At 34.5% G+C, this 27,608-nt stretch overlaps 1 protein-coding gene across 2 annotated transcripts in view; it reads left to right on the top strand.

Annotated features, from left to right (window-relative positions):
- Positions 1-6,688: 6,688 nt before the first annotated feature.
- The window catches only part of LOC103605436 (chromosome unknown open reading frame, human C11orf73), a 52,184-nt gene continuing 31,264 nt past the window's right edge, over positions 6,689-27,608 (top strand). The window contains exons 1-2 of one of the 2 annotated variants that reach the window (XM_008590022.1): positions 6,689-6,893; positions 10,425-10,662. In XM_008590022.1, the coding sequence (XP_008588244.1) occupies positions 6,864-6,893; positions 10,425-10,662 (268 nt within the window). In that variant the 5' untranslated portion in view covers positions 6,689-6,863. The other variant, XM_008590023.1, reaches the window with a different exon arrangement.

Genomic DNA, 27,608 nt, shown 5'->3' with positions numbered 1-27,608 from the left:
ATAAACCAGGTAAGATACCTATTCCTGCAACGATTCTTTCTCAGGATGGCAAACTGGCATGTATCCTACCAGAGGGGCGAGAACTTCCCCTATTGGTACCAATAACCTTTCTGTCTTTTCGCCCATAATGTTGTGGCTGCGGGCACCAACATATATTCGTGCGGCCAATGTGTCAGCTTGCTGAATATGCACTGAACTTCCCATCAGTATTGGCTACAGGATTCCCATGGAAAATCACCCCAATGATGACTACTAACCGGACATGTGCAGCTAATAGTTAAAAGGATAGAACTACGGGACAAGCCTTAAGACATATTGAACAGACAGTAGGTTATATGAATACAAGGGTCATTTATCCTCACTAAGGGAACACTGTGGAATATTTTGAACATGTAGATTGTATGGCAAGGGACCCTGAAGGGGTGGATTGTAGGGAAAATATAGGAAAATGGTCAGGACCCCTAAGATGTTCAGAATCTTGCTGAGCATTTGCTGTAAATATCCACGTGCGCTCAGGTGTTCCTTGGTTACTTACTATCTAATGTAATTGTGTATGGACACCCAGGTGTCCTGGGTTGTGGACCTAAGTATAAAGTACTAATGGCTGTGATACATAGTGCTTCTCAGGACGCTCAGGGAGGCCACTAGGGCGGCTACTCCTAGAGCTGAATAAAGCCTATTAATTTTTTTTTTTCTTTTCTTTTTCTAAAGATGACTGGTAAGGGGATCTTAACCCTTGACTTGGTGTTGTCAGCACCACGCTCACCCAGTGAGCCAACTGGCCATCCCTATATAGGGATCCCAACCCACGGCCTTGATGTTATCAGCACCACACTCTCCCGAGTGAGCCACGGGCTGGCCCTAAGCCTATTAATTTTTTACCCACGGCTCCCAGGATCTTTTCCTATTACCTAGCTCGTGGACCTGTGTATGAAGGGTTTGAGACCCAGTCTGTACAATGGGCTTGAAGGGTCTGTGAGCCCTAGCCCTAGCAGTATAATAGGGTAACAGGGAAAGCCACTTGGATCTGTCTTCAAGAGAAAACTATCATTTGAAAAGTTTCACATCACCAATATGTCTACTCTGAGTTGAAATTCTTACATTAAGTTGATCATTATTGATTATTTCATTACAATGTTTGCTCCAGGCAGCAAAAGTCAGAGACTGTGATACTGTGACTTAAAACATAATATTAAAGAAACGTCGAATCATGGAATACACACTGCAGGGAATTTTAGAGATTATGTAATCCAGTTCCACCATTTTAAAAACGTTGATAAAAGTCCCCAAACTGGCCAGCTGCCAAAAAACAAAAAACCTTTTTTAAAATTAAAATTTATTATTAACATAGGTACATAGTTTAAAAGTCAAACAGTGCAAAAAAGCTTTTTTTAAAAAGTAGTTTTCTTATTCTTCAAAAGCAGTTTTTAACATTTTTAGCTGTCTCTTATATTTCCCTCATTATTCTAAGTAATTCATAAAGTAATATGCAACTGCTGCTCCCTTTTGATTCACTAGTTTTGACATACTGTGTTAGAAGAGGATTTTATATTTACACCTTCTCTTCCTCTTCTCCCATCTTCTTAATGTAGTTAAATAACAATTTTTACTTAATCCACATTTGGAGATTTTATTAAAATTGTTGTGGTAGGCTGAATAATGGCCCCCCCCAAATAGTCATGTCCTAATCCCTGGAAGCTGAATATTACCTTATATGACAAAAGAGACTTCTGCAGATATGATTAAGTTAAGTATCTTGAGACTTTAAAGTTATTCTGGATTATCCCAGTGGGCCCTAAATGCAATCACAAATATCTTTACAAGAGAGAGGCAGAAGGATATTTGATACAAAGGAGGCACTCTGAGGACTGAATGTGAAGGCAGTGTACTACACTGTGGACTTTGAACATGGAGGAAGGGGCCATGAGCCAAGGAATGCAAGGAATGCAGCTCTAGAATCTGGAAAAGGCAAGGAAACAGATTCTAACCCAGAGCCTCCTAAAGAAGTGCAGTCCTGCTGGCTCCTTGTTCATGGCCAGGTGAAACTGATTTCAAACTTCTGACCTCCAGAACAGTAAGAGAATAAATGTGCCTTGTTTTAAGCCATCAAGTCTGTGGTAGTTTGTTATAGCAGCCATAGAGAACAAGTACAATTATGTAAATAGTTTGGTGCTAAGTCACTTTATTGTGCAATTTTATTTGTTCTAGCTTTAATAATAGCTAGCCTCTTTTTCAGTTTTAGTTTGAATATCTGGCTTAAGCTAAGTCTTCATCCATCCATTAGCTCTGTGAAACACCTCTCTGTTTAATTTTTCCATGTTGTTAAACATATCAAATAATCTATTAGGTCCAATTTTTTTCCCCCGGGGGAAAAAAAATCCCTCTAGAAGCTCCCTGGATTGGTTGTTCTCTGCATAGCTGTTATCTCCCAGGACTTATTTTTGCTATCACCTTTGAAATTCTCTTTGTCACTTTTCTTAGTTGAATCTCCTGTATTTTCTTTTTTTCTTCCATTATTCCTCATGAATGGGATTAGTTTAATCTCCTGTATTTTCAACCTCATGTCTTCCTTTTTCACTGGTTTCTTCCCCCGTGTTTGGGAGGACCACATTCTCCAGTAAGTTCCTGAGAAAAGGTTAGATGACAGGTAATTTTTTTGAGACTTTACAGCTATAAAAATATCTTTATTCTATCCTTATACTTGATTGGAATTTTAGCTGGATATTGAATTCTAGATATAATTTGAGAATTCATTTAGATTCAGAATTTTGGAGGCTTTCCTCTTTATTTTCCAGCTGTCTATGTTGCTATACAGAGGTCAATTCACTTTGGTTCCCAAATCATTGTATGTGACTTTTTCTTCCAGCTTTATGGAATCTCTATTTATTCCAAGCATTCTGAAATTTCATGAGGATGAGCCTTGGTGTGGGTTTTAAGCCTCTTTCTGGAAACTCATGTCTTTCACTTCTGGGATTTTGTTGAATAGTATTTCTTTGATCATTTACTGTCCAGTGTTTATTTTCTCAGAAATTCCCATTAGTCAAATATTGAAACTCATGTACTGAGCTTCTAATTTTTTCTTTACTGATTTTCATTTCTTTCTTTTTGTTCTCCTGTCTGCAATAGTTCCTTGATCTTATTTAACAATCCTTCTAATAATTAAAAACTGTCTTTTCAGCCCTCATATTTAATTTCCACAGGTTCTATCTTGTTCTTTAATTTTCCTCTTTTATAGTATTCTATTCTTGTTTTGACGATATAGTCTTTCTCTGTCTCTGTCTGTCTGTCTGCCTATTAACAATATCCATAAAGTTTTATTAAATTTTTTTTGTTTGCTTTTGTTTCTTCAGAACCCCCCTCCCCCGTTTGTTTGCCTTTGTCTTTCTCTTTCATGATAGAGGTTTTCCTCAAATGTCTGGTGATCCTTGGCAGCATGTTCTATTTATAGCAAAAAATGTGGGGAGAGCTAGTCACTGGAATGTTTCACAATAGTAGGATTAATCAGCCTGTCAGTTTTGTCACTGGGGACTCCAAGATATCTGTATCTCTGGGGTGTTCAGTTTTTCCTGAGAAGGGCCCTCAAGTCTCCTACCTGGGGGTATATGAGCCTTGATACTAGTATTTGGAGCTAGGTGGGGAAGGACTTTCATGTAATTCTCCTGTCCCCACTTCAGGACTTCCTACTTGCTCATAGGTACCTTCACAGAATTTTTTTTTTTTTTTGTATTGTAAGTGGTACTGATTTTAAAAATAACTTTATTGAGATAGTTTACATACCATATGATTCCCCCATTTAAAATGTATAAATCAATATTTTTAGTATATTCACAAATATATACACCCATCACTACAGTCAATTTTAGATCATTTTCATCACCTCAAAAAGTCTTGAGGGAGGGGAAAAAGGGGAATTCTTCAAGAGGTATAGAGTTTCAGTTTTGCAAAATAAAAAAGTTTTAAAGATCTGTTGCACAAGATACATATAGTTAACATTAGTGTATTCTAAAAAATGGTTAAGTTGGTTAAAAATAAGAAAATTTGTAACCTTTAGTTGTCATCCTCTATCTCCGCATCTCTCTCTGCCCCTTACCCCCTGCCCTAAGCAACTATTAATCTACTTTCTGTCTTTAAAGATTTCTCTATTCTAGACTTTACATATGGGTGGAATTATATAATATGTGGTCTTTTGTGGTTTCCTTTCACTTAGCATTATGTTTTCAAGGTATATTCATATTGTAACAGGTGTCAGTACTTTACCTTTTTATGGCTGAATAATATTCCATTGTATGGATATACAACATTTTGTTTATCCATTCATCTGCTGATGAACATTGGGTTGTTTCCATCCTTTGGCTATTATGAATGATGCTGCTGTAAACACTCATGTACAAGTTTTTGTGTGGACATACTAATGTTTTAATTTCTCCTATATATCTAGAAGTGGAATTACAGGTCACATCATAGCTGTATAATTATTTGACAGATCACTAGACTGTTTTCCAAAGCAGATGCACCATTTTACATTTCCATTAGTAGTGTATGAGGATTCCAATTTCTATACATCCTTGCTTCTAACTTTTTAATTCTAGCCATCCTAGTGGGTATGAAGTGGTACCTCATTTTGATTTTGGTTTTCATTTCCCTGATGACTAATGATGCCCAGCATCTTTTCATGAGTTTATTGGCTATTTATGTATCTTACTTGGAGAAATGTCTATTCAGATCAGTAGTGGGTTGAATAATATCCTGCCAAAAAATTCATGACCTTCTGGTTCCTATGAATGTGACCTTTTTGGAAATATAGCCTTTGCAGATGTAATCAATCTCAGTTGAGGTCATACGGATTTGGGTGGGCCTTAAATATAATGACTGGGGTAGGTATAAGAGACACAGAGACACAGAAGGAGGAACATCATGTGAAACAAAGGCAGGGTTTAGAATGATGCATCTGTAGGTCAAGGAATGCCAAAGACTGCTGGCAACCAACAGAAGCCAGGAGAGAGGAGTGGAATAGATTCTACCCCAGAGCCTCCAGAGGGCTCATGGCCCTCCCAACACCTACCTTGAGTTTAAATTCTAGCCTCCAGAACTGTGAGAAAATAAGTTTCTGTGGTTGTAAGCCTCTCAGTTTGTGTCATGAAGGTTTGACACTGTTTTCATCAAAGAGTTTTGTCTTTTTAACTTTTACATTTAGATCTTTGATCCATTTTTAGTTTTTTATATGTGCTGTGAAGTAAGGTCCAAGTTCATTCTTTTGCATGTGGCTGTCCAGCTGTACCAGCATCATTTGTTTAAAAGACTAGTCTTTCTCTCTTTGAATGGTCTTGACTCTCTTGTTGAAAATCAGTTGACCGTAGACATGTGGTTTTATTTCTGGACTCTCAATTCTATGCCATTCATGAATAGGTCTGCCCTTGTGTTAATACCATACTGTCTTGATTACTGTTGCTTTCCAGTAAGTTTTGAAATTGGGATGTGTGAATGTTCCTTATTCTTCTTTTTCAAGACTGTTTTGGCTATTATGGGTCCCTTGTAATTGCTTATAAATTTTAGAATCAGGTTGTCAATTTCTACAAAGAAGTCAGCTGGGATTCTGATAGGAATCGCGTTGAATCTGTAGACCAATTTGGGGAGCATTGCCATCTTAACAATGTTAAGTCTTCTGACCCATGAACATGGGATGTTTTCCCATTTATTTAGATCTCTATTTCTTACAGCTGGTGGCAATCAGTACTTTATGCCAGTTCTTCTACCTATTGTTTTGTATTTCCTATGAACATTTTCTGCACTTGCATACAGAAAAAAATAGGCATTTTACAATACAGTTCTCACTAATTAAGCACCACCAGGCACTATTCTCCCCCCCCCCCCACAGAGCTTTTCAATGTCTTTATTCAAAGTAGTAGTATCTTTCTCCACCTATAATTTTCATTGAGGCCTGCCTAATCTCCAAAGCCCAACTCTCACCCGTTTTTCCGTCATGCTGAGAGCAAATAGAAAAAGTATACCACCAGGCACTAAGCGTTTTATATATTAAACCGAATCCTCAGAGCAACCCTAGGACATAGGCACAATTATTACTCTTATTTTGCAAACAGGACACTGACGCACAAAGATGTTATATAACTTGCCCACAGTTGTACAGCAAATTAGTGGTAGAACTAAGTGAAGCTGGAAAGAACTACAGTAAAATTGTAAACAAGTACAAAACAATTGGTTAAAAATTAGTACTTCTTAGAAACTGTGTAGCAGAACAGTTTCTAAATCTAATCCTGGATTTAGATCAGGACTTGAATTTAGATTCCAACACTTATCTGCTGTGTTAAGGTCTGGGGCTGGTCACTTTGAGCCTCAATTTCCTCGCCTATAAAATGGAGATTATAAAACTTACTTGATAGGGCTTTTGTAAGAATCTAGTGAAGTGATGATTATAAAATCTCACTATTAATCTCTAAAATGTTACATAAACGATAGAACATTTCCTCCCAGCAGTGTACTCGGTAATTTCGGACCCAACCTGCATGCAGAAAGAAAATCCCTCTGGATACCCTTGCCGGAAACAGGCGCAGGGCGCTCTGGGAGTTGTAGTCTTACACTGGCGCTGTCCCGCCTTTCTCCCTTAGGAGGGGGAACTGGGCGGAAGCCCCGGAAGTACTCGTTGCTTGAGAGGCGTGCTGGTTAGGAAGGGAGGGTCAGAGGTCGTGGGGGTAGAAGGCGTTCCTGCTGCCGGCCCAGTCGCTATGTAGTGGAGGGGCAGGCGACCTCCCGCAATTTCTGGAAGTTCTTGGGCTTGACAGAGCAGTAACCCCAAGACCTAGTCGCAGGTTTCCGGCCCCCGCCGGCTGAGCGGAGCCGCTGCCGCCATGTTTGGCTGCTTGGTGGCAGGGAGGCTGGTGAGGATGGGGTCGGATGGTATTACGAAGGGGTCAGGGTACTGAGGGCGAAAGCCCGGGGAGGGGATGGTGCGCTGGTGCTAGGGATAAGGGGAGACCCATTCAATTGTCTGTTTTTTGGCTGGGGGTGTGAGGATGGAGAGTGGGACGATGGGGTGCTGTCTTTTGCCCAACTCTTCAGATTCATTTGAATAGTAAGTAGTCACAATATTAGCTGCTGTTTATTGTGTGTGCATTTTATACCAAGTACTGGGCTGATTGCTGTGCACACATTTTGTCAATTATTTGTTATTTCAGCCTTCTTTGTAGCGCCTATTTGGCGCCTCAGACTTAATCCTCAGGACCAGTCAGATGGTCATTCTAGCTGTTTTGTAGTTGAGGAATTTAAACTCAATCGGCAGGTAAATACCTAAACTCATAACGCGAGTTACAGGTAAACCAGGGATTTAATGTAGTCCGTAGCAAACTGTCAAAAATTAAGGTGCTCGGGCAGTGTGTATTTGCTGGGTCCCTTTGGAAGGACCCTGGTAAAAATATGCTTAACGTAATTGGAAGTTGTTTGTTAGAAATACCTGAAATTTACGTGTGAGCCACTTGCTGGGTCCCTTTGGAAGGACCCTGGTAAAAATATGCTTAACGTAATTGGAAGTTGTTTGATAGAAATACCAGAAATTTACGTGTGAGTCATATCTGAGATGACCAGGGAAGAATGCGAGCAATGCGTTTCCTGATTGTCAAAAGAGACAGCATACCTTGCCAGATTATTAGAATTAAATGAGATCAGCACTTGGAATTGTTTAGGAATAATCTGGAGAGTGACTCTTGTTTGCTTCCTCAGAAACCACCCAGACCAGACATCGTTTTCAGACCTGAGTCCTTTCACCTACAGGTTTTTGTTTTTGGTTTTGGTTTTTTTTCCCCTCTCTCTGTCTCCCTTCTTTGTGAAATGTGGCAGCCCCTTTGTTGAATTGTTTTGTTTTGTTTTGTTTTTCTTCCATCGACTTTTGATAAAGTATTGTAACCTGTACAGTTCTAAGAAACACAAAGATAAATTGGGGACAACTAGCCTCAGAAAGTTTGACGAGTGACTGGGGAGCCCCTGTGGTGATGGTGTGAATTTGTAATCCTGGCGAAATAATTTTGGATTGTCCCAGTTTTTGATAGGGAAAATGAAGGGACCAACCTGGAATGAGAGTGGGATTCAGATGAGTGTCATTAATTAATGACATTAAAAGTGTGTGTATTTTTTAAAGAATAAAAGGGCCATATGGAATCCGTGTATCTCTCATGTTGTCAACTGATTTGGAAGGAAATTTAAGTTATAGCAATACCTGTGTCTGTTTACCCAACACCTAACCTCTGTAATGGATATCAGTAGGGGTTCCCTTCAAGGCAAGAGTTTTTGGTGGTGTTTGGTTCTTTAATTCTGGAGTGTTAGAACACAATAATCAAAATGAAGGGCGAATAGATGTAGCACATCTCAAAACTTAACTACATTATTTTGTTACCAGAAAAGTTCACTTATCTAAAGTTATGAACCCAGTTTTCATTCCTCGACAATTTTTTCTTAAAGAGGTACCTTTTTTTCTTAAGGTAAAAGATTAGTGTGTTGTAATACAGATTTAAAGAATGTCTGGTGCCTTGTACAGAGTTGACAGTTAAGAATTCAGTCGGATAATTTTAAGACTCATAAATACCATCGTTCTCTACATTTTCTAATGTTATATGCATGTAAAAGCTGGTGAAATTGAATCTAATACTAATATAAGCAATTTGGTTTATATTTATGTTCTTCCTTTGTTTTATTCTTTATACTTATACTGGAGGGTTTTTAATTGGGTCAGAAATCTTCAGAGGAGGGAATCAAAACTTGACTTTAAGGACATTTAGTCTTGGTCTCTTGGGATTTAATTTAGAGTAATTGATATTACTTTATAACTTATACATAGATGATGTTATTTACCAGTATATTTTTCTTAAGTTTCTTTGTATTAACAGATAAGGTATTATAGAGGGGGAAAATAAGCATTTTATTAACAAACAAATATTAGGAACAGAAAATAAATAGCATTCTAGATAATAAGAATTGAGCATTTAGTCTTGAAAAATAATAGTAATTAGACCTGGTGTTTTGGTGAATAGAGTGACAATAGTAATTTAAAAAACAAAACCAAAAATCCTTATATAAGGTAAATTCTTGATGGTGTATCTACCTGAGTGCTCTCAGAATTAATATTTCTTTTTGCTAATGGATATGAAATAGCAGTTATCAATAATTTTCTAAAAGTGTAAAAGGATTTTTTCTGTGAAAACAGATTTCTCAAATTTCAAAATAAGATAATAAGATCTCATTTTATTAATTGACGTCCAATTCTAGAATAGAAAATTAGTTTATAAAATGAGTCAAGAGGAAACTTTTACAAGTTCCCACATACCAAATTCAAAGTAGAATTTTTACATTTTACATACAGTTGATCTCATTCTTCTCAGAAGTTGTGTTCTATAAAGTCTCTGTGAACACTGAAATGTTGTGTACTGAATCATTGCTCCTAGCAGAACTACAGGGTTAGGTTCTTGTGAGCCTTTGCTCACAGCATTTTCAATCATCCTATCATAAGTTTGTTTTATGTGTGTTTCTGTTTAAAAACATTTTAATTAATATGTATTGTTGATTCATTAACATGCAACTCATGGCCAACAGCACTATAACTCGTGTCTGAACAAAAGTTATCTAACACCTGTATTTTCTCTGTAAGGCATGTCATAGCTTTCTTGTAGTTACGAACACTAGCCATTACTTTAGCTTGGCCACTTGAAGCAGCAAAATCACCAGCAAAAAGCTCAAAAATGCAAACAAACGTAGCACCAAGTGGACTGCTGTAAGGACACTTTTTCACAGTTTGAGGGCCAAAACAAGAAGGCACAGCATAGCCTTGTACCACCTCAGCTGAGAATGTGTGTCAGGCAACTCATTTTTTGCTGTTCTGCCTAGAAGCATGTCCATGAATGGCCACAGAAATATAGCAAGTGTTAATTTTGGGTTACAAATATATTTTAGTGAGTAAGGGAATTTGCAAATATGAAAGCTGCTAATAATGAGGATTGAATATAATGACTTCTGGATTGCTTTCCCATTTTAATTACCTAAGGTTCTTTACCTTCAAACTGGAGGATAAGAGATTGGTAGTGTGGTGTTTTGAACAATCTTTCATTTTTACAGTGTTCTGAAGCTGTATTTATTTATTTATGTAAATAAAATTCTTTCAGGGCATTTCTAAAGTAATTTGGTTATATTTTTAAAAGCTTGTATTAACTGATCATTTTAGGGTTAAATATGTATTTTTGGATTCTGTATTAAAATAAACAGTTTCTAGTATATTTGATAGTTTCATAATTAGAGTATCAGATTAACCCAACATTATATTTAGTATAAATGGCTATAATTGACTATGTTGGTAATACAGCTTGTTGTGGTGCTATGAATTATAGAAACTCAGACTATTGAACTAAGACGAGTTTCTTATTTTCTAGGTGCAAACAGCTGCACAGCAAGTGGCAGAGGGTAAATTTGTTTTTGACTTGCCTGATTATGAAAATATCAACCATGTTGTGGTTTTTATGCTGGGAACAATTCCCTTTCCTGAGGGAATGGGAGGATCTGTCTACTTTTCTTATCCTGATTCAAATGGAATGCCAGTATGGCAACTCCTAGGATTTGTCACGAATGGGAAACCAAGTGCCATCTTCAAAATTTCAGGTCTTAAATCTGGTAAGAATACTATATTAAAATAGTTTCATAATTAATCAAACCTTTTTCTTAAATAACCTAACATGGAATATGGCTTTTTATTTTCCATTATATTTTTTCGGTTGCTTAGTAATACATAACATTATTTTTTAGAAAGCAGATGATACAGAAACATTTGAAAAATAGTAAGTGAAAGACTTCCTCGTCTCCTGACTCTTGCACTCTTCCCCTGGAGAGAACTAGCCACTATTGTTCTCTCTGTGTGGTTTATACCTTTGTAAAGGGATTTTTGTGAGTTAGCAGGTGTTTTAATAAATAATGAGAGAAAACTTTTCATAATTTGTAATATGCACATCTGTGTTTTAAATGAACAGATAAACCAGGTAGTCTTGTATCGGAAATAGAATGGAAGAGCTTATGTTGTTCCATTAAGGTTTTTGAACTCAGATTTGTTTACCTCTCCAATGTTCTTTTGGTTCTGTTGACATTTTAGGGATGCAGTCCTCACTTTGATACTTTGAGGTATTTTGTGAAGAAATGTGAGAATGAATCTATAGGTGCCATTACTCCTTGAATCTCTGGTTCCCTTAGAAATCTAGATTAAGATAGACATGAGAATTCTTAAAATATAAAAATACATTGTCCTAGAAATTGTCTATGGAGTTCTAGGAGAAATTATATTTAGGCAACATGTATGTAACATGTTTATATTTTTAGCAAACATTCGGGTACCTACTATGGGGATTTAAAGGTAATTAAGTTCTTGTCTGAGATAACTCATATTTTTATAGAGGAAGACAGTTCTGTAGACCAAAAATTAGTAACTAGTTGGTGTTTGTACGAAGTGCTGAGGGAGAATAGAAAAAGAAGCAATTAACTCTTAAGTGGCTTGGGGAAGACTTCTTGGAGGAGGTGATATTGGAGCAAGTAGGAGTTGGTCAGACCTATGAGAGACTTATTGGGGTATTCTTTTCTAGATAGAGGTAGTATGGGTATAAGACAAAAGTTTGAAAGTATGGTGTGGCACATATGCTCAGTATGGCACAAGGCAGGGTGTGTATGGGAAAGAAAGGCATGAATCGTGAAAAGTTTTATGTATCACACTGACTTATTTGGAATTTAGTAGGTCAGCAATTTTTATGTGCTTAGGTCACAGACCTATTTGATAGTATTACAAAAAGTGTATGTACCACAATGTAAATACTCAAAAATTTGTGTCTACTCTGAAGCCCATTCATGTACCCCTCTTTGAAGAGCACTGCTTGGTAGATGGAGAGTTGCCAGTGAACAATTTTCAGTTAAGGAATGATATGAAATTTATTTATTTATTTTTTTTTTGCTTGAGGACTTTGTGAAAATGACCTGGAACAGTTCTGCATTGTTAGCTGCTATTTTTGTTTTATATAGTTGGAGTTCTACAAGAAGAAATGGGAGAGAGCAATATTTAAAGCTAAACATTGTTTAAATTGATGATAAATATAAAATCTGTAGATTTAAGAAGCAGGATAAGTCCCAATAGTCCTTCTCGGTATGGGTTTGGTGAGATAATCGTCCCTAATCCCTAAGGCAGTGGTTCGTAAAGCATGGTTTCTTGATTTTTAACATCAGAATCTCTTGGGAACTTACTAAAATGCAGATTCCTGGCAGGACTCCAGACCTACTGAATCAGGAACTGGGTGTGAAGTCTAACGGTCTGTATTTTAATAAGTTCCGTAGGTATTTGTGTTGCATGCTAATGTTTGAGCATCCATGGGCATCCATGGTATATAATGAATTAATGCCTCTTATACGTATAGCGTGGTATTAGTTCTGAACAATCTTTAGGAGAATTAAGACAGTAGTCATTCTCAAACACTTTTTTTCTTCTCTGTGGCTGTACCTAAAAATAAATAGATAATATATAAGTAGAAAAAATGTAGATAGATAATTCGGTACATACTAGTGAAATTACTGAACATTAAAGAGAAAGTAATAAAGCAACCGGAGAGAGGTCATTCATAGCTGAATAGCAGTTGGTTTAGCAAACTTATCAAGAACATTAATAGAGGCTAAAAACCAATAGAATAATGTCTTCAAAGTGCCAAGGAAAAATAAAATAATTTGCAAAACTATTATTTTAAAGTGAAGAAGAAATAAATATATTTTCTGATGGAGATGAAGAGTTTACCACTCACAGGCTAGTACTGAAAGAACTACTGAAGATAGTTGTACTTTATAAGAGAAAATTGAACCCAGAATGAAGAAACGGATGCAAGATACAAAGTAGCAAAGAAATTGATAAACATGTAGACAAATCTGGACAACCTGATTATATCAAACAGCACAATAAATAATTCCTAGAAAGCAATGTATAAAGCCAGGAAGGGTAGTAATCTGAGTTAAAGCTTTCTGAGGTCCTGTTCTTCAGAAGGAGAACTATAATATTGATTCTACTTTCAAGTAATCCCATTAAAAATATAAGTAAAACTAAAACAAAACAAAAAAAAGATGTACATCCTCCAAACCATTAGAGTAGCTGGAGGAAAGGCAGTAGAGAAGACAGTAAGTCCACAGAAGGCAGGAAAAGAGGGGAAAAAAAAAGAAAAGAAAAAGGGGAGAAAAGCAAAGAAAAAGCATAGTATATTAAAAACAAAATAAGATGGTGGAAATAATTTCAACTTTATCAGTTATGAAATAAATGTAAATAGATTAAACTTATTAGCGAAAACATGGAGACTCAAGGATGAGATTTTTTTTTTTTAAAGGGGGGCAAATAAGATAATTATATTGCTGTTAATGAGTCATAATTCTGTTTGTTTGGCATCTGGCCATGTAAATAGATTAAACTTATTAGCGAAAACATGGAGACTCAAGGATGAGATTTTTTTTTTTAAAGGGGGGCAAATAAGATAATTATATTGCTGTTAATGAGTCATAATTCTGTTTGTTTGGCATCTGGCCAGTACTGGGATCCAAACATTTGACGTTGGTATTACAAAGCTGTACTCTAACCAGCTGAGCTAACTGGCCAACCTTGGTGTTTTTGAGTAATGGGTCTGAAACATTCTAACACAGGAACCAAAAGAAAGCTGGCACAAAAGTATATTAATTTTAAGAAAAATTAGACTAAAGCAAAAGTGTTATTTATCAAGGATAAAGAGATTCACTCACTCAGAATGAGATAATTCACTAGGAAGAATTAGGTATTTCTAGGAAAAGGTAAAGGTCATGAATTTGTGTGTATATGTAACATACCTTCAAAATAGATAAAGAAAAACTATTGACATTTATATAATGAATAGATAACCTTACAATTAATATTTTAACATACCTCTTAATGATTGATAAACCAGACAGATAAAATGTTAGTAAAGACATGGAAGTCTTGAGTAAAGAGTTAACAAGTGTGAGCTCATGGACATTTATAGAACCCTGCAACTAATAATTAGATCATATACATTTTTTAAGTACAGAAAATTTATGCAATTCAACTACATCCCAGGTCATGAAGCAAGTTGCAGCAAATGGTAGAAAAGATGACCGGTAAGGGGATCTTAACCCTTGACTTGGTGTTGTCAGCACCACACTCAGCCAGTGAGCGAACCGGCCATCCCTATGTGGGATCCGAACCCGGGGCCTTGGTGTTATTAGCACCGCACTCTACCGAGTGCGCACGGGCCGGCCCAAATGCTTGATTCTTTTGCTTTATGTATGAATGTTTAAAAAATGAGTTGATACCCTAGCATCTTTCAAAAGTAATTCAAGTTTTTTTTAAAAGAATTACGAAATCGTGGGGGTGTGTGTGTGTGTGTGTGTATATGAAGGTACTTCAAAAAGTTTATGGAAAGATTTGTATTGTCTTTTAATTTTATTTTTCTACAAACCTTTTGACTTTTTTAGATTTATATCTGGTGTATTCTAACCATTAATATACCATCAAAATTTACTGGACCCAATTTTAATTTTTCAGTTTCCTTTTTAAGCAGATGTTGATATTTTATAGCTTTTATTTTTTCTTAAGAAATCTTCCAAAGAACAAAGAAAATTTACTTTTCTGTCATTAACAGATTTTAGTAGCTTTATTGAGGTATAATTTACATACAGCAAATTGTACATATTTAAAGTATGTAATTTGGTAAGTTTTGATATATCTACACATCTGTGAAACTATCACCACAATCGAGATAATGAGCATATCCACTGCCCCTAAAAGTTTCCTAGTGCTCCTTTCTAATCCCCTCTCTCTTTCCTCATCCCCAACTGAAGGCAACTACTGATCTACTTTCTGTCACTATAAAATAGTTTTCATTTTCTAGAGTTTTATATAAATGAAGTCATACAGTATGTACTCTTTTATGCCTGGCTTCTTTTCATTCATCATAATTATTTTTATGGTCATTCATGTTGTGGCATATATCAGTAGTTTATTCCTTTTTTTTTTTTTTTTTAAAGATGGCCGGTAAGGGGATCTTAAACCTTGACTTGGTGTTGTCAGCACCACGCTCTCCCAAGCGAGCTAAGCGGCCATCCCTATATAGGGATCTGAACCCTTGGCCTTGGAGTTATCAGCACCGCACTCTCCCAAGTGAGCCACAGGCTGGCCCTAGTAGTTTATTCCTTTTTATTGCTGGGTAATATTCCATTGTATGAATATACCACAATTTGTTTATCCGTTCACTTACTGGTGAACATTTGCGGGGTTTTTTTGCTCATAAAAATAAAGCTGCTATGAACATTTCTTTACAAATCTTTTTATGGACATACACTTTTATTTCTATTGGGGAAATACCTAGGAGTGGAATGGCTGGATCATATGGTACTTGAATGTTTTACTTTTTAAGAAACTGTCAAACTATTTTCCAGCATGATTGTTTTCCTGTTTTGCCTTTCAGCCAGTGGTACAGTAAAGTTCCAGTTCCTCCACATCCTCACCAAAACAGTTTGTGTTATATTCCATTCTGTTTTTAATTTGCGTTTCCCTAATGAGTAATGATATTGAACGTTTTTTCATGTGCTTATTTGCTGTCTGTATATGTTCCTTGGTGAATGTCTGTTTAAGTCTTGCCTATTTTTTTATTGTGTTGTTTTCTTACTGAGTTTTGAGAGTTCTGTATATATATCCTTGTTACAAGTTCTTTTTCAGATATGTGATTTGAAAATACTTTTTCTCAGTCTTTGTTTTTAATTTTGATGAAGTCAAATTTTTCAGTTTATTCTTTTCTGGATTGTGCTTTTGATGTTGTGACTAAGAAATCTTTGCCTTAATCCAAGGTCACAAAGGTTTTATCCTGGAAGTTTTATAGTTTTAGATTTTACTTTTATATCTGGGTCCTATTTGAATTAAATTTTGTATTTAGTACAAGGTATCTATTAAAACTCTTTCTTTTTTGTCTTGGCAAATGGATGTCCAGTGGTTCAAGCAGCATTTGTTGAAAAGACAAAGTCATGAACACATTTTTCTGCATCTATTCATCAAGCATGTTTACTTGATGTTCACTTGGGAGCTATCAAACTACTTTGTTTTAAAGTAAAATATAAACATACATGAGTACTTATGTATTGATTTTTTAAAGAGGAAAGAAATAAATGGAAATATACTTTTATGGTTTTAACAATTAAGCAGTAGTTGGAAGACATGATAGAAAGATTAGATGGATACTGGTAAATATTTATAGTAATAAACAATACAGGAAGAGGAGCAACTAATTTGGGGGAAGAGAGAGATGATGTTTTCAGTTTGGGTTTGAGAAGCCTGTGGGGCATGATGATAGTAGTGCCTTAAATATAAATTGGTAGGTTTTGTTTGTATAGCAATTGGCTAATAGCCAGCTGTTAACCTTTTACATAGTTGGAAAATATAGAATTTAGCAGGCTTGTTTTGTACCCAAACTCATGCATTGATTAAGGTGAATATTGGAATATTGGTCACAGCCAGTAGACCAGGAAACATTGGTGGTTTTTGAAGACATACCAATTAAGTTGTCCATTTGATTGTCTGTACCTTACCTTCTATTATCTTTGCCACACCTTTGTCAACATTTTGAGTTTGGAATGGGGACAACATCTCTTTTCATTTATGATCAACAGTGCATTCCCTGCAAGAGATGCTTTGGAAACAGTGACAAGTGCTTTTTTCTGTTCTTTTTGCACTGCCTTTGGCTGTCTCCCCTTTTCTCATGTGACACTTAAGAGATTGAAGAGATACTCTAGGTTCAAAGAACCCAGACATTTCCTTACTGGGTTATTTCATCTAATCTGGACAAAACTCAACAATCAAAAATGAATTAATCCAATTACTGTAACCAAAACTTTTAAAAATCATAATTTCTCAGTGAGATATATTTTCCGTTGTGGAGTTAGATAAAACAGTCTAAAACTTATTCCCAGAGTAATAATCGATCTAGTATGGGAAAATGGATTTATCTCCATTATGATAATAAGACTAGTTCTTTTATTCTCCCACTTTTAAAAAATAGTGTCTTATCATTTCCATTATAATATAGCTATTGATTGTTTTTCCATAAAAGCAAATTTTCAAGGCAATACTTGTGATGGTAAAGCATAATGCTTTATTAATGAAAAATAAAGAAGCTTAAAATATTTAGAGACAATGCATATCAGCATCAAACAAGTGATAAAATGCTGTTAAAATACTTTGGGTGGTTGTTTACTAGTAAGTTTGGAAAAGCATTTTTTGAATATTTAAAGTATTAGAATTCTTAATTTGTATATAAAAGATGAGACCTAATGTTCATTGCAGGAAATGGTGTTTTTTATTAAAATGTAAGAATACGTGGATTTGTAATGGATTTATATTTTTCAACCTATGAGGTGCTCTTTCAAGCCTTAGGGTTTAAGTTTGATTATATTGGGCAAGCCTAGCTGATATATCAGGTGGATCAGGTGGAAAGGACTTGCTGAAGTAACTTCAGGCAGTTATGATTAAACTAAGAGTTTATTAAGTAACACATCTAGCAGAATTTTATGGGAGCAGGAAAGGTAGAGGGTTATTGGAGTGAAGACAATTTCATTTAAGGAATTTTGGCAATGTTTATGATTCTGTACTGGATGATGAACAGATTTCTTAATTTCGCACAGAACAGTTTTGGTTGGGGATGATTAAGAGAGCTCTCCTGGGAGAATTGCGTTGTTAGAGGGTCATGAAACCAGCCACTGTGAGTTTTTATTTTGCTTGAGAGATGACTCTTGGCTTCTGAAAAGGAGTTATGTGATAAATACAACATTTTTGTCTTGATGCTGTTATAGTCTGTAGGAGATGGTTAAGAATTAAGATAGGACTAAATTTGAAAATATAAAATGAAGGTTTAGCTATTAACAAAAAAGTAGAAACTTCTTTCTTTTTTTGACAGCTGGCTGGTATGAGGATCTGAACCCTTGACCTTGGTGTTAGCAGCTCTTTCTTTTTTTTTTTTTAACAGAAGATATAGAAATCCTAAACAAAACAACAAAAAAACTGACACGTGCTTAGGAGATAAAATTTGGTAGTTGGGAGAATTTGGAAAGTTTTAAGTAAATCCCTTACAATTTTGTGTTTAGATGCTATGCTTGGTTTTTATAAAGTGAAAGAGACATTTAACCTAAAACTTAATAAAGAATTATGAAAAACTGGGGGTTCTATGTAAAGAGATTCTTTACATTATAGGAAGTGTATGCAAACTCAAGTTAGTACATATAAGGGAATATAACAAAATCAAATTTTGTTTTTATAGAACTTTTGTTAAAAAAGTGGGATGCTGCAGGTACTATAGTATGAAGGATCTTCAAAAAGTTCATGGAAGGATTTGTATTATCTTTTGATTCTATTTTTCCACAAACTTTTTGAAATACCCGTGTATAGGTGCTATAGGTCTTTTACTATACCATGATTCTTAAAATGTCTATTTACATTGTGGAAACTTGGGAAATATACTAGGAATTACTTTAGGCATTTCTATTAAATAAATTACAGAAGAGAAAAAGTATCTGCTTATGTTGTTGAGACTTTGTTGTATATCTTAGCACATGTGATTCAAATTGATGCCTGCTCTTAGTTGTGATCTGTATATGTGTGTGTGTGTGTGTGTGTGAATATTAAAATACAACTCCAAGACAGTGTTCAGAGGAAGCAGAATAATGAGTTGAAATAAATGAGAACATATCTATGGAAGATTACACTGGAACATGAACTTGAAGTATGGGTAAAATTTGGATGGGATCGAAATAGGATGGGAATTTCATTTGGAGATAAAGTCCTAAAAGTAGTAATATGCAACGATGCACTTTAAAGTGACAGTGAAGACTTTTAAGGGTGGTGTGGTAGGTTCATATTTGAGGGGAGAGGTGAGGTTTTAAAAGTGAAGTGATTTTAAAAGTATAGGTAACTGTTGTGTGGATGGTTATTCTACATGAGGTTTAAACGTTTTCTGGTAGGCAAGTGTTTGAACAAGAGAATGATATTAAAAAGATGTTTTAGGAAAATTATTGTCTGGGATGGCTTGGAGAATCTTATTAGATTAGAGACAGAGAAGCCAGTTAGGAAGATTTTTAATGATTGAAGGATAAGTGAAGGGTAACATAAATTGAATATCTGCTTGTGTGCAGTGTATTGTGCTAGGCTTTCACATGTATTATCTATTTAATCTTTAACAACAACCTTTAGAGGTTGGTATTATTAGTACTGGTTTTCAAGAGTTGAATTTCAGAGAGATTGATTATTTTGTTTGGAGAGTCTGCTTTTAGGCAGTATGTATAGATATAGGTTTATGTTGTATGGCAGTCCCATAATTTATTTAGTTAATTTCCTATTGATTGAAATTTGGCTCATTTCCATTTTTTTGTTTTGTTTTGTTTTGTTTTACTAGCAATGCTACAATATTCTTACACATATCCTTGTACATATTTTTTAGCAGTGAATTTCTATAGAAGAAGCTTCTAGAAGTGGAACTGACTTCCTGGATTAAAATGGTCTTTAAAACAAATGCTATAGGAGGCCTGGAGAAAGAGTACTGAATGTGGATAATGGATCACGATGGTCATGGCAGTTTTTAGAGAGTCATAATAAAGGTACAGTGTACTTGGTACTACATAAAAAATTAATTGAGCATATCCTTGCCAAGTATAACAGACTAAGCCAGGGAGTATTAGAATGGAAGGCCCCAAATAATTTAATCTAATTCCTTACTTTTACTGTTGAGGCTCTTGACATCTAGAAAGCTTGAGTGTTCTTGACATACAACTCTAGATTAGAGCTCAAAATTAGGCTCTAGATACTTAGATTTTTAGTTCAATATTCTAAGTGTAATAGGTCTTTTCCTCTCCTGAAGCAAATTTAAGGAGAAATAAACATCCAAATTCCTTCACGTTATTTTATGTGTATATATAGTTCATGTTTCTTTAACTTCTGTTTCCTGCCATTTTTACTTAATATAATTTCATAAGGGGTTATGAAATTTTGCTGTGTTCAAAAAGTATTAAATGTTTAGTTCTCTTTTTTTCTCTTTTTCTTCCCTTAACTATTAAATCAAGTAAAATGAGGAACAGATACATTCTGATCTTTAGATGGGATGGGGTGGGAATAGAAGACGAAATTTTTATGTTTATTTAAAAGGAAAAAGGTGACAAGAAGCTTTCAGAAACACTGATCTAGAGGATATGGTCCACCTACTTCTTTTCTGTTTTAAATTGGTAGCATAGTATTACGTTCTGTTGATACGTTATGGTTTGATTACCAATTGCTGGGCATTTTGGCTTTTTTTGTAAATCTCTGAACATACTTTAAATTTTCAAATTGTTTGTTGCTGGTATTATGGAAGTTCAGCTGATTTTTTGTATATTGGCTTTGTATCCTAAAGGATGAAGGAAAGGATAATATACATTGAGTATCTTGCTAAACTCCCTTACTAGTTCTAGTAGCTTCTTAGGATTTTCTATATAGATGATCACTTTGTCTATGAAAAGGACTTTTATTTCTTTTTCTCCAATTTTTATGCCTTTGATTTATTTTTCTTGCCAGATTGCATTATACAGGCCTTCAAGTACAACATTGAATAGAAGTGATAAGAGTGTAGTGAAGTAACAACAAAAAAAGGCATAACAGAGGTTCTCTCTTCCTCTGTTTTCTGAGTTTGTTTAAGATTAACAAATTGGTCCTTTCATCAATATGAAATGTTCATAATTTATCTCTGGTAATACTACTGTCTTGAAGTCTACTTTGTCTAAAGCTTGTATTGCTTCTCCAGCTTCCTTATAATTAGTACTTGTACGCAGTATTTTTTTCTTTTAATGTAGATATACTTTTACTTTTAACATAAATGTCTGCCTGTTATAAACATCATGTAGTTTGGTGCTGCCTTTTTTTTTTTTTAAATCTTACAATCTCTGCCTTTTTAATGGGTGTTTAGTCCATTAATACTTAATGTTATTTATATAGTTAGGTTTAAATTTTTATCTTCTGTTTTCCTTTTTCCCTCTTTTTTGGTATTCTCTTGGATTGAGTATTTTTTTAATCCATATGTTTTCTATTTCTTAGCTATATACCTTTGCATTAGTTTTGTAGTTGTTTCTCTAGGGATTATAATACACATCTCATTAACTTTTCATAGTGTTCCATGAATTAATATTATAGAAATAAACATCTACAGTTGACAACTATGAAACTGGATTTGATAATTTTTATAGGGTCTCATCTCCAGTCTACTTAATGATATTATGAATATAATGAAAAAAAACTTTAGGGCAAAAGTCACATTTTGGTAATTTATTTTGAATTAAAGATATTTATCTCCATTCTCATCATCTTTGTACCAAAGTTCAATATGGCAGCTCTTGATAGCATGCAAAAGAATCAGATAATGGGAAACCAAAAGCTTTCTATTATGTATGCTCTGCATATTTTACACAAAGTTTGGAATTTCCACATCTCTCAGAGTTGAATAGCAGAGGCAAAAAGGATTATTTACTCACTTTTGCTTTGACTTAATCTGGTCCAGAGAAGCATTTCATGATTAGGCCCAGGTTGTCCTAAGCATTTTCTCCATGAACTATATCTTTAATTTTCCCGGTGAAGTCCCTTGACTAGCCATAGCCTGCTTTTCTGATGTGTGTCCATCTCATTAATGCAAAAGATACCTGTATTTAGAATTAGAAATCCATTATCCACATATAGTTAAGTATTTCTTTCTAGTTTTATATTACTGTCACAGTGCTTTTTGAAATTTTTTCTTAAAATGTCTTACCTGAATTCTAAAGGTGGTATCTAGACTTAGTAGTATCATTAAATCATAAAATGCATAAGAAAACTTGACAGTCCCTTCAGCATTCAGGTAGAGGGTCAACTGAATACTGGTTTCCAGGTATAACAACTGAAACGTCTGTTAAAATCTGTAACTACGAATAATGAATGTCATGCAAAGTTAACTTTAGGAAATTTTATTTCATGATATATTAGGAACATGAGTACAATATCTTTTAAATTAAGGTCTAAAAATTTGATTCTGCATATGGAAGGAGAAGCCAGTGTCTCTTACCAAAACCAAGTAACTGAAAAAAATCTATGTTATGTGTTTACATGCATTTTTCTTTCAAAGATAAATAATTGTAGAGTTCATATACTATTTGAAGAGTTTAAGTCACATGCCCATACTTTTTCATATACACAAAATTCAATTTAAAACCTTCCTTTTCTCTGTAGGTTAACTATTTGTAAAGTGTTTCAAGAGACAATGAGGAAATGGCTCAATGCCTCAGTCAGGGAGAATTCCAGTGCCATCTACAGTGGAGAATTATAAGGCGAATGGGAAACAGAAGAGGCAGAGATTGGAAGAGCAGGTGGGGGAGTAGGACATTAGGTCAGATATAATAAAAACATTTATGTAGAGCTTTCAAAATATTTTTTATTGCGTCTTTCACATTTTAATATATGACTATACTTAACAGAAGAATAAGAAATAGTTGCTGAAATCACCTGTGACATCAGAAAGGGGAGATATATGTTTATGTGAATGAGTAATGTGGTAGAGCTTTGTAGAATACTTTTGTTATGAAAAATGACTACTGTTTTTTGTTTCAGGCCTTCAGAGTAAATTAGGCATCATATGGTGGGTTTTTACTTTATTTTGGACGAGGCCCTACTGTAGGATACCATTTGTTTGGAATGAAATTTTGGAAATAACAGTTCTGATATACTAAAATATTTTTTGCATTAGAGATTTAAGATAACTTTATTTTGAAACAATTTTTAATTAGCGGAGAATTACAAGAATAGTACAAAGAACCCCTTACACTCTTTTTCCCATATTCATTGATTATTGCTACATTTTATTTATATATATATATATATATATATATATATACACACCTATCAGGGTACTTCAAAAAGTTTGGAAAAATAGAATGAAAGATAATGCAAATCTTTCCATGAACTTTTTGAAGACCCCTTGTACATACATATATATATATATATTTTGCATCTCACAGATACATTTATTTACACTGTGAAGTAAATGGAACTTGTACAACTATACAGCAATGTTCCATGTCCCCATCTAAAACAACTTACTTAAATTTACAAACTGACGTTTCATCTCATGTGTACTACAAGTAAAGCTGGTTAATGATGGCATGAGCAGGTGCACAACTTGAACTTTTCAAAGCTTTACTTTTAATTTTTGGCACTCCTGACTATAAACGATAAAGCCCGTCAACCCTATTCCTACCTAGATCTCCTGGTAAACTTGGCTATAGTAGGGCATAAGGGGAACTCAAACATTTTTAGTACTGCTTTGAAGCATTTCTGCACAGGACCAGTGGTTCAGGCTTCACCAGAACCCTGCAGCCACGACTGTTCTGAAACTTTTGAGAATAAGTTGTAGACGTGCTCCTTCACTCCTAAATACATCAACATGTGTTTCCTAGAGCAATGGTATTCTATTTCTCATATGACCACAGTATAATGATCAGATTTAGCGGATTTAACATTGATATGATACTCTTGTTTAATATACAGTCTGCATTAAAAGTTTTGCCAGTTGTCTCAATAATGACTTTTTATAACAGTTCCCCCCTCTCTCCATCTAGGATCCATTCAGGATCATGGATTGCATTAATTGTTACACTTCTTTAGTCTTTAATCTGGCACAATTGCTTCCCTTTTCATTGTTTTTCATAACAGTAACATTAAAAATATCCATGAAAAAAAGCTTAGTACAAAAGAAGAATTTTTAAGAAGTGTTAAAATTAGAGTTTTATAAATCATCGTTTGAATTTCTTCTTTGTAATTCCACTCTTTTCTTTTGTGGCTTGCTGCCATATTTTAATTTCACCACTTTTAGCTTTCTCTACGTATGGCAGTTATGGTCCCTCATTTCATCCAGCTTAGTTGCCAGGATGAAACTTTTAAACTAATTATAGTTTTCATTTTAAAATAGGGTTGAGCTTGTCAAGGGGATCAGAAAGCACAACAAAAGCTTAAGATGCTACTGTTAGTCAATTTACATGAAGTGGAGCTACTGAGCAAGAATGGGAACCCTTGACTTTGTGACATTTCTTTACATGCTTTCTTGAATGGCTTTATTGTGAAGTAAGTAATGAATAAAAATCCATTAAGAGATTATACCATAGAATTTGATATAAATAGGTGGTATAATGAATTAGAATGAGGATAGACCTGTTCTGAATCTCAGTGATACTCATTACTGGGTGTGTAATCTTGACAAAGATATTTAACCTTAGAGGAGAATTCAGGTAAAACAAAGATAATACCCACAAGACAGGTGTTTTTGTGAACATTAGAGATGACATATGCAGAATGCATGATAGTTTCACACAGTTTGTTGCTTAATAAGTGGTTATTATGTTTTTATAAAATCATAGAATGTCAGTGCTAGAATGGATATTAGAAATCACCCAAGTAATGAATCTAGTCCTGTCTAAGAGTCTAATACCCCCATTAGAATGTAAATTCCTTAAGAGTAGGGACTATTTTATATACTTGAGCATATATATATGTAGAGCACAGTGGTAGATTTTAGCTACTTGCTTCTTTAAGTACATTTCAGACATATTACAGTGTCAGATATGTGATCATTTTTATCTGGTTTAAAATATTTATTGTGGATAAACCTTTGAGAGTCACATGGCTCTTAGAATATGCATTAGTCAAAATGTAATTTCAGGCTTGTCAAGCTATCAACAGAAATGAAGCAAACAGGTTTTAGAAATATATATTAGATTTCTAACTTTTTATATTTAATACTAAGAACACTTTTAAGCAGGCATAATTAAACTGTTTTTATTTTTTCTTCTTTGTCTTTTTTACTGACCGGCAACGGGATCGCAACCCTCGGTATTGCGCCCGCACCACATGGGATCCGAACCCTCGGCAGGAGCGCCGCCACACTCCCAAGCGGCGCACTCTCCAGTGCGCCACCTGGCGGGCCCATAATTAAACTGTTTTTTATGTACCTTTATAGCACACCATCATATTCAAATGCCACTGCACAGTGAATTACTTCTTTTCCCATAACTGTTCTTTAGTCCTCATCCCTTTGCTGCTATGCACACCTACAGTAACTTAATCAGTGGACAGACTTTTAGTTTTTTACTTTCTCTTTTGAGCACCTTTTTTCCCCCCTACTGAGTAGGATTTGGTTTATTTCGCTTTGATTCTATATCAAAATAGAACTGGAAAAACTTTTGTGTTAACTGATTCCAAGTAAATAAGTCATCATAAAGGATAGATAGCACTTGATACTTGAATTTATCAGATGAAGCAAAATGCAGAGAGTAGAATTAATACAGATGTCTTTTGGGCACTTTTAACTATTAGAAGGATTGATATTTCATTAGTTTTATTCTTTTGTAGAGGTCTTTGAAAGAACAGAGAGAACAATTCCTTATGTATTTTTTAATAGAATAAAATTCATTTTATTTATTGGTAAAATTCATTTTATCGTATTGGTCTGCTGAATCATTTTAAATTTAAGATGCATTTGGGGAATTAGTTATTTTATTTTTCCTATATCTGGAAATATATTGTTATTTCATCCAGGAATTTGTTTCATCATTGCTCATCAATTGTTCTCAACTATGCTAAAAAATAAGGGCTGAAATAATAAGAAAATGAAAGAATGATGGAATTGCCTAGAGCACAGGTTGGCAAATTTTTTGTAAAGGGTCAGATAGTAAATACTTTAGGCTTTGAAGGCCACATCTGGTCTCTGTGGCATATTTTTCTTTAAACAGCACTTTAAAATTTAAAAAACCTTTCTTAGCTCTCAGGCTGTACAAAAATAGGTTGTGAGCCAGATTTGGCTTGTGGACCTTTGTTTTTCATTGCATTAACCTAAAATTTTCGTACTGCATTACACAAAGGATTATGCCATCTTTAAAGAAATATAACAGGAGACTGGGGACACCATCTTTATGGTCTGCTTTTAGATTTTATTGAACAGAATGTAGAATTTATACTTTTTAATATTTTGTTCATAATGGCAAAGAGAAGAAAATTAGAGGAAGAAGTATCACAATTATTAGACAAATCAGGAAATGAATACAAAGAGGTAGATATATTCTATGCTAATGATGATGGTTAAGTTGGTCATATAAGCAAAATCTCAGACTGAATCTTCAGATGATGATCTCGTCATATGAATTTTCTCAACTAAAAAAACCTGATGATTGTACAGTATATTTCTACGGAGCAAAAGAAAATGGTATTCTATCTAGTCAGTCATTTAAGAAGAAGGAATCTGTCACAATATTTTGTGCTACCATCTTGCACATGTAGTAAAAGAATTTTTGCTGGTATTCTTTTATCTCTTATGTTTGTGCTAAAAAATTGGATATGGTTTGTAAGTGGATACATGCTGAAAGTGGGTGTGTAAGAGGTGATTAGAAGGAAATAGGTGTTAAAATGAAAAAAAAATCACTGGGTTAATCATTTTAAATAATGTTAGTAAATCTGAAATGAGAATGTTTTGCAAATTAGGGATCAAAGGGGGTGGCTATACTTACTTCAACAAATTATGAACCATTGGTGGTTTCAAAATTTCAAGCTTTCAAGTATTGCATTTTGACAGTGTGTATACCAAAAAAGAACAAGAAGTAATTATAATCTTGAGCCTATTGGAGAACTGATTTAAAAGATTTATAAAATGGACATGTTCCATGTTCATCCATGATGGTCGGTGAGCAGTTGTATTCAGAGTGCATGGCCCATTTCAGCTATCTAACTTAAAAACAAGGAAAATGTGGAATGAATATCTGGGTTTGCTGTATTTAAATATTTTTTTAAAAATTCTAATTAAGTTATTTTCTACTATCTCTTTATTCTGAACATTCTTTGTAAAATACGTATATATTTATTTTAAAGGTTTTATTAAACCCAGATAGTAAATGATGACTACTTTTCCTTGTAAACTTAAAGAGCTAGATTTCTGTAGAATTTCTTTCTCTGAGTTGTGCTTTGTTAGGCTCTTGACTTACAAGAAGGAGGGATACTTTGAGAAACAGTCTTAAGAAATTAGTTACTGCATTTACTATTAGAATGTTGTTGAGAAATTGGTCTAATGTATATATATTTTTAAGATCATGTTAGATGTTTTGCTTACTCCTCTATTTTTTGTTTGTTTTTAACAAAGACATTCAATGTAACTGATTGTGTTTTTCTTTTTCCTTTGGCTGTTAGATCCAAAACTAAATACCAACTGTAAATCTGTATATTGTGTTCCAATATCTCTTTCCAGTATTTTATTTTACGGTTTGTAAACAAGGATCTTCGTACTTGGGGGTATAAACTACTATGTCAAGCCCATTTCAAAAATAAGATTGACTGAAGGAATGATTTGGTTGCACAATGGATATCTTTAAAAATGTATATTAAAAATTGCTGAAGACCTTTGAGTCTTTTATTTTACCCCTTAAGTTGTCTTAATATGGCCAGCCACCATAAAAAAAAAAAAAAAAAAAAAAAAAAAAAAAAAAAAAAAAAA

The sequence above is a fragment of the Galeopterus variegatus genome, unplaced genomic scaffold, assembly GCF_000696425.1.
Source record: "Galeopterus variegatus unplaced genomic scaffold, G_variegatus-3.0.2 Scaffold5812, whole genome shotgun sequence".
Classification (NCBI taxonomy): Eukaryota; Metazoa; Chordata; class Mammalia; order Dermoptera; family Cynocephalidae; genus Galeopterus; species Galeopterus variegatus.
The sequence above is the reverse complement of the archived record's forward strand: the minus strand, read 5'-3'. Positions and strand labels throughout refer to the sequence as shown.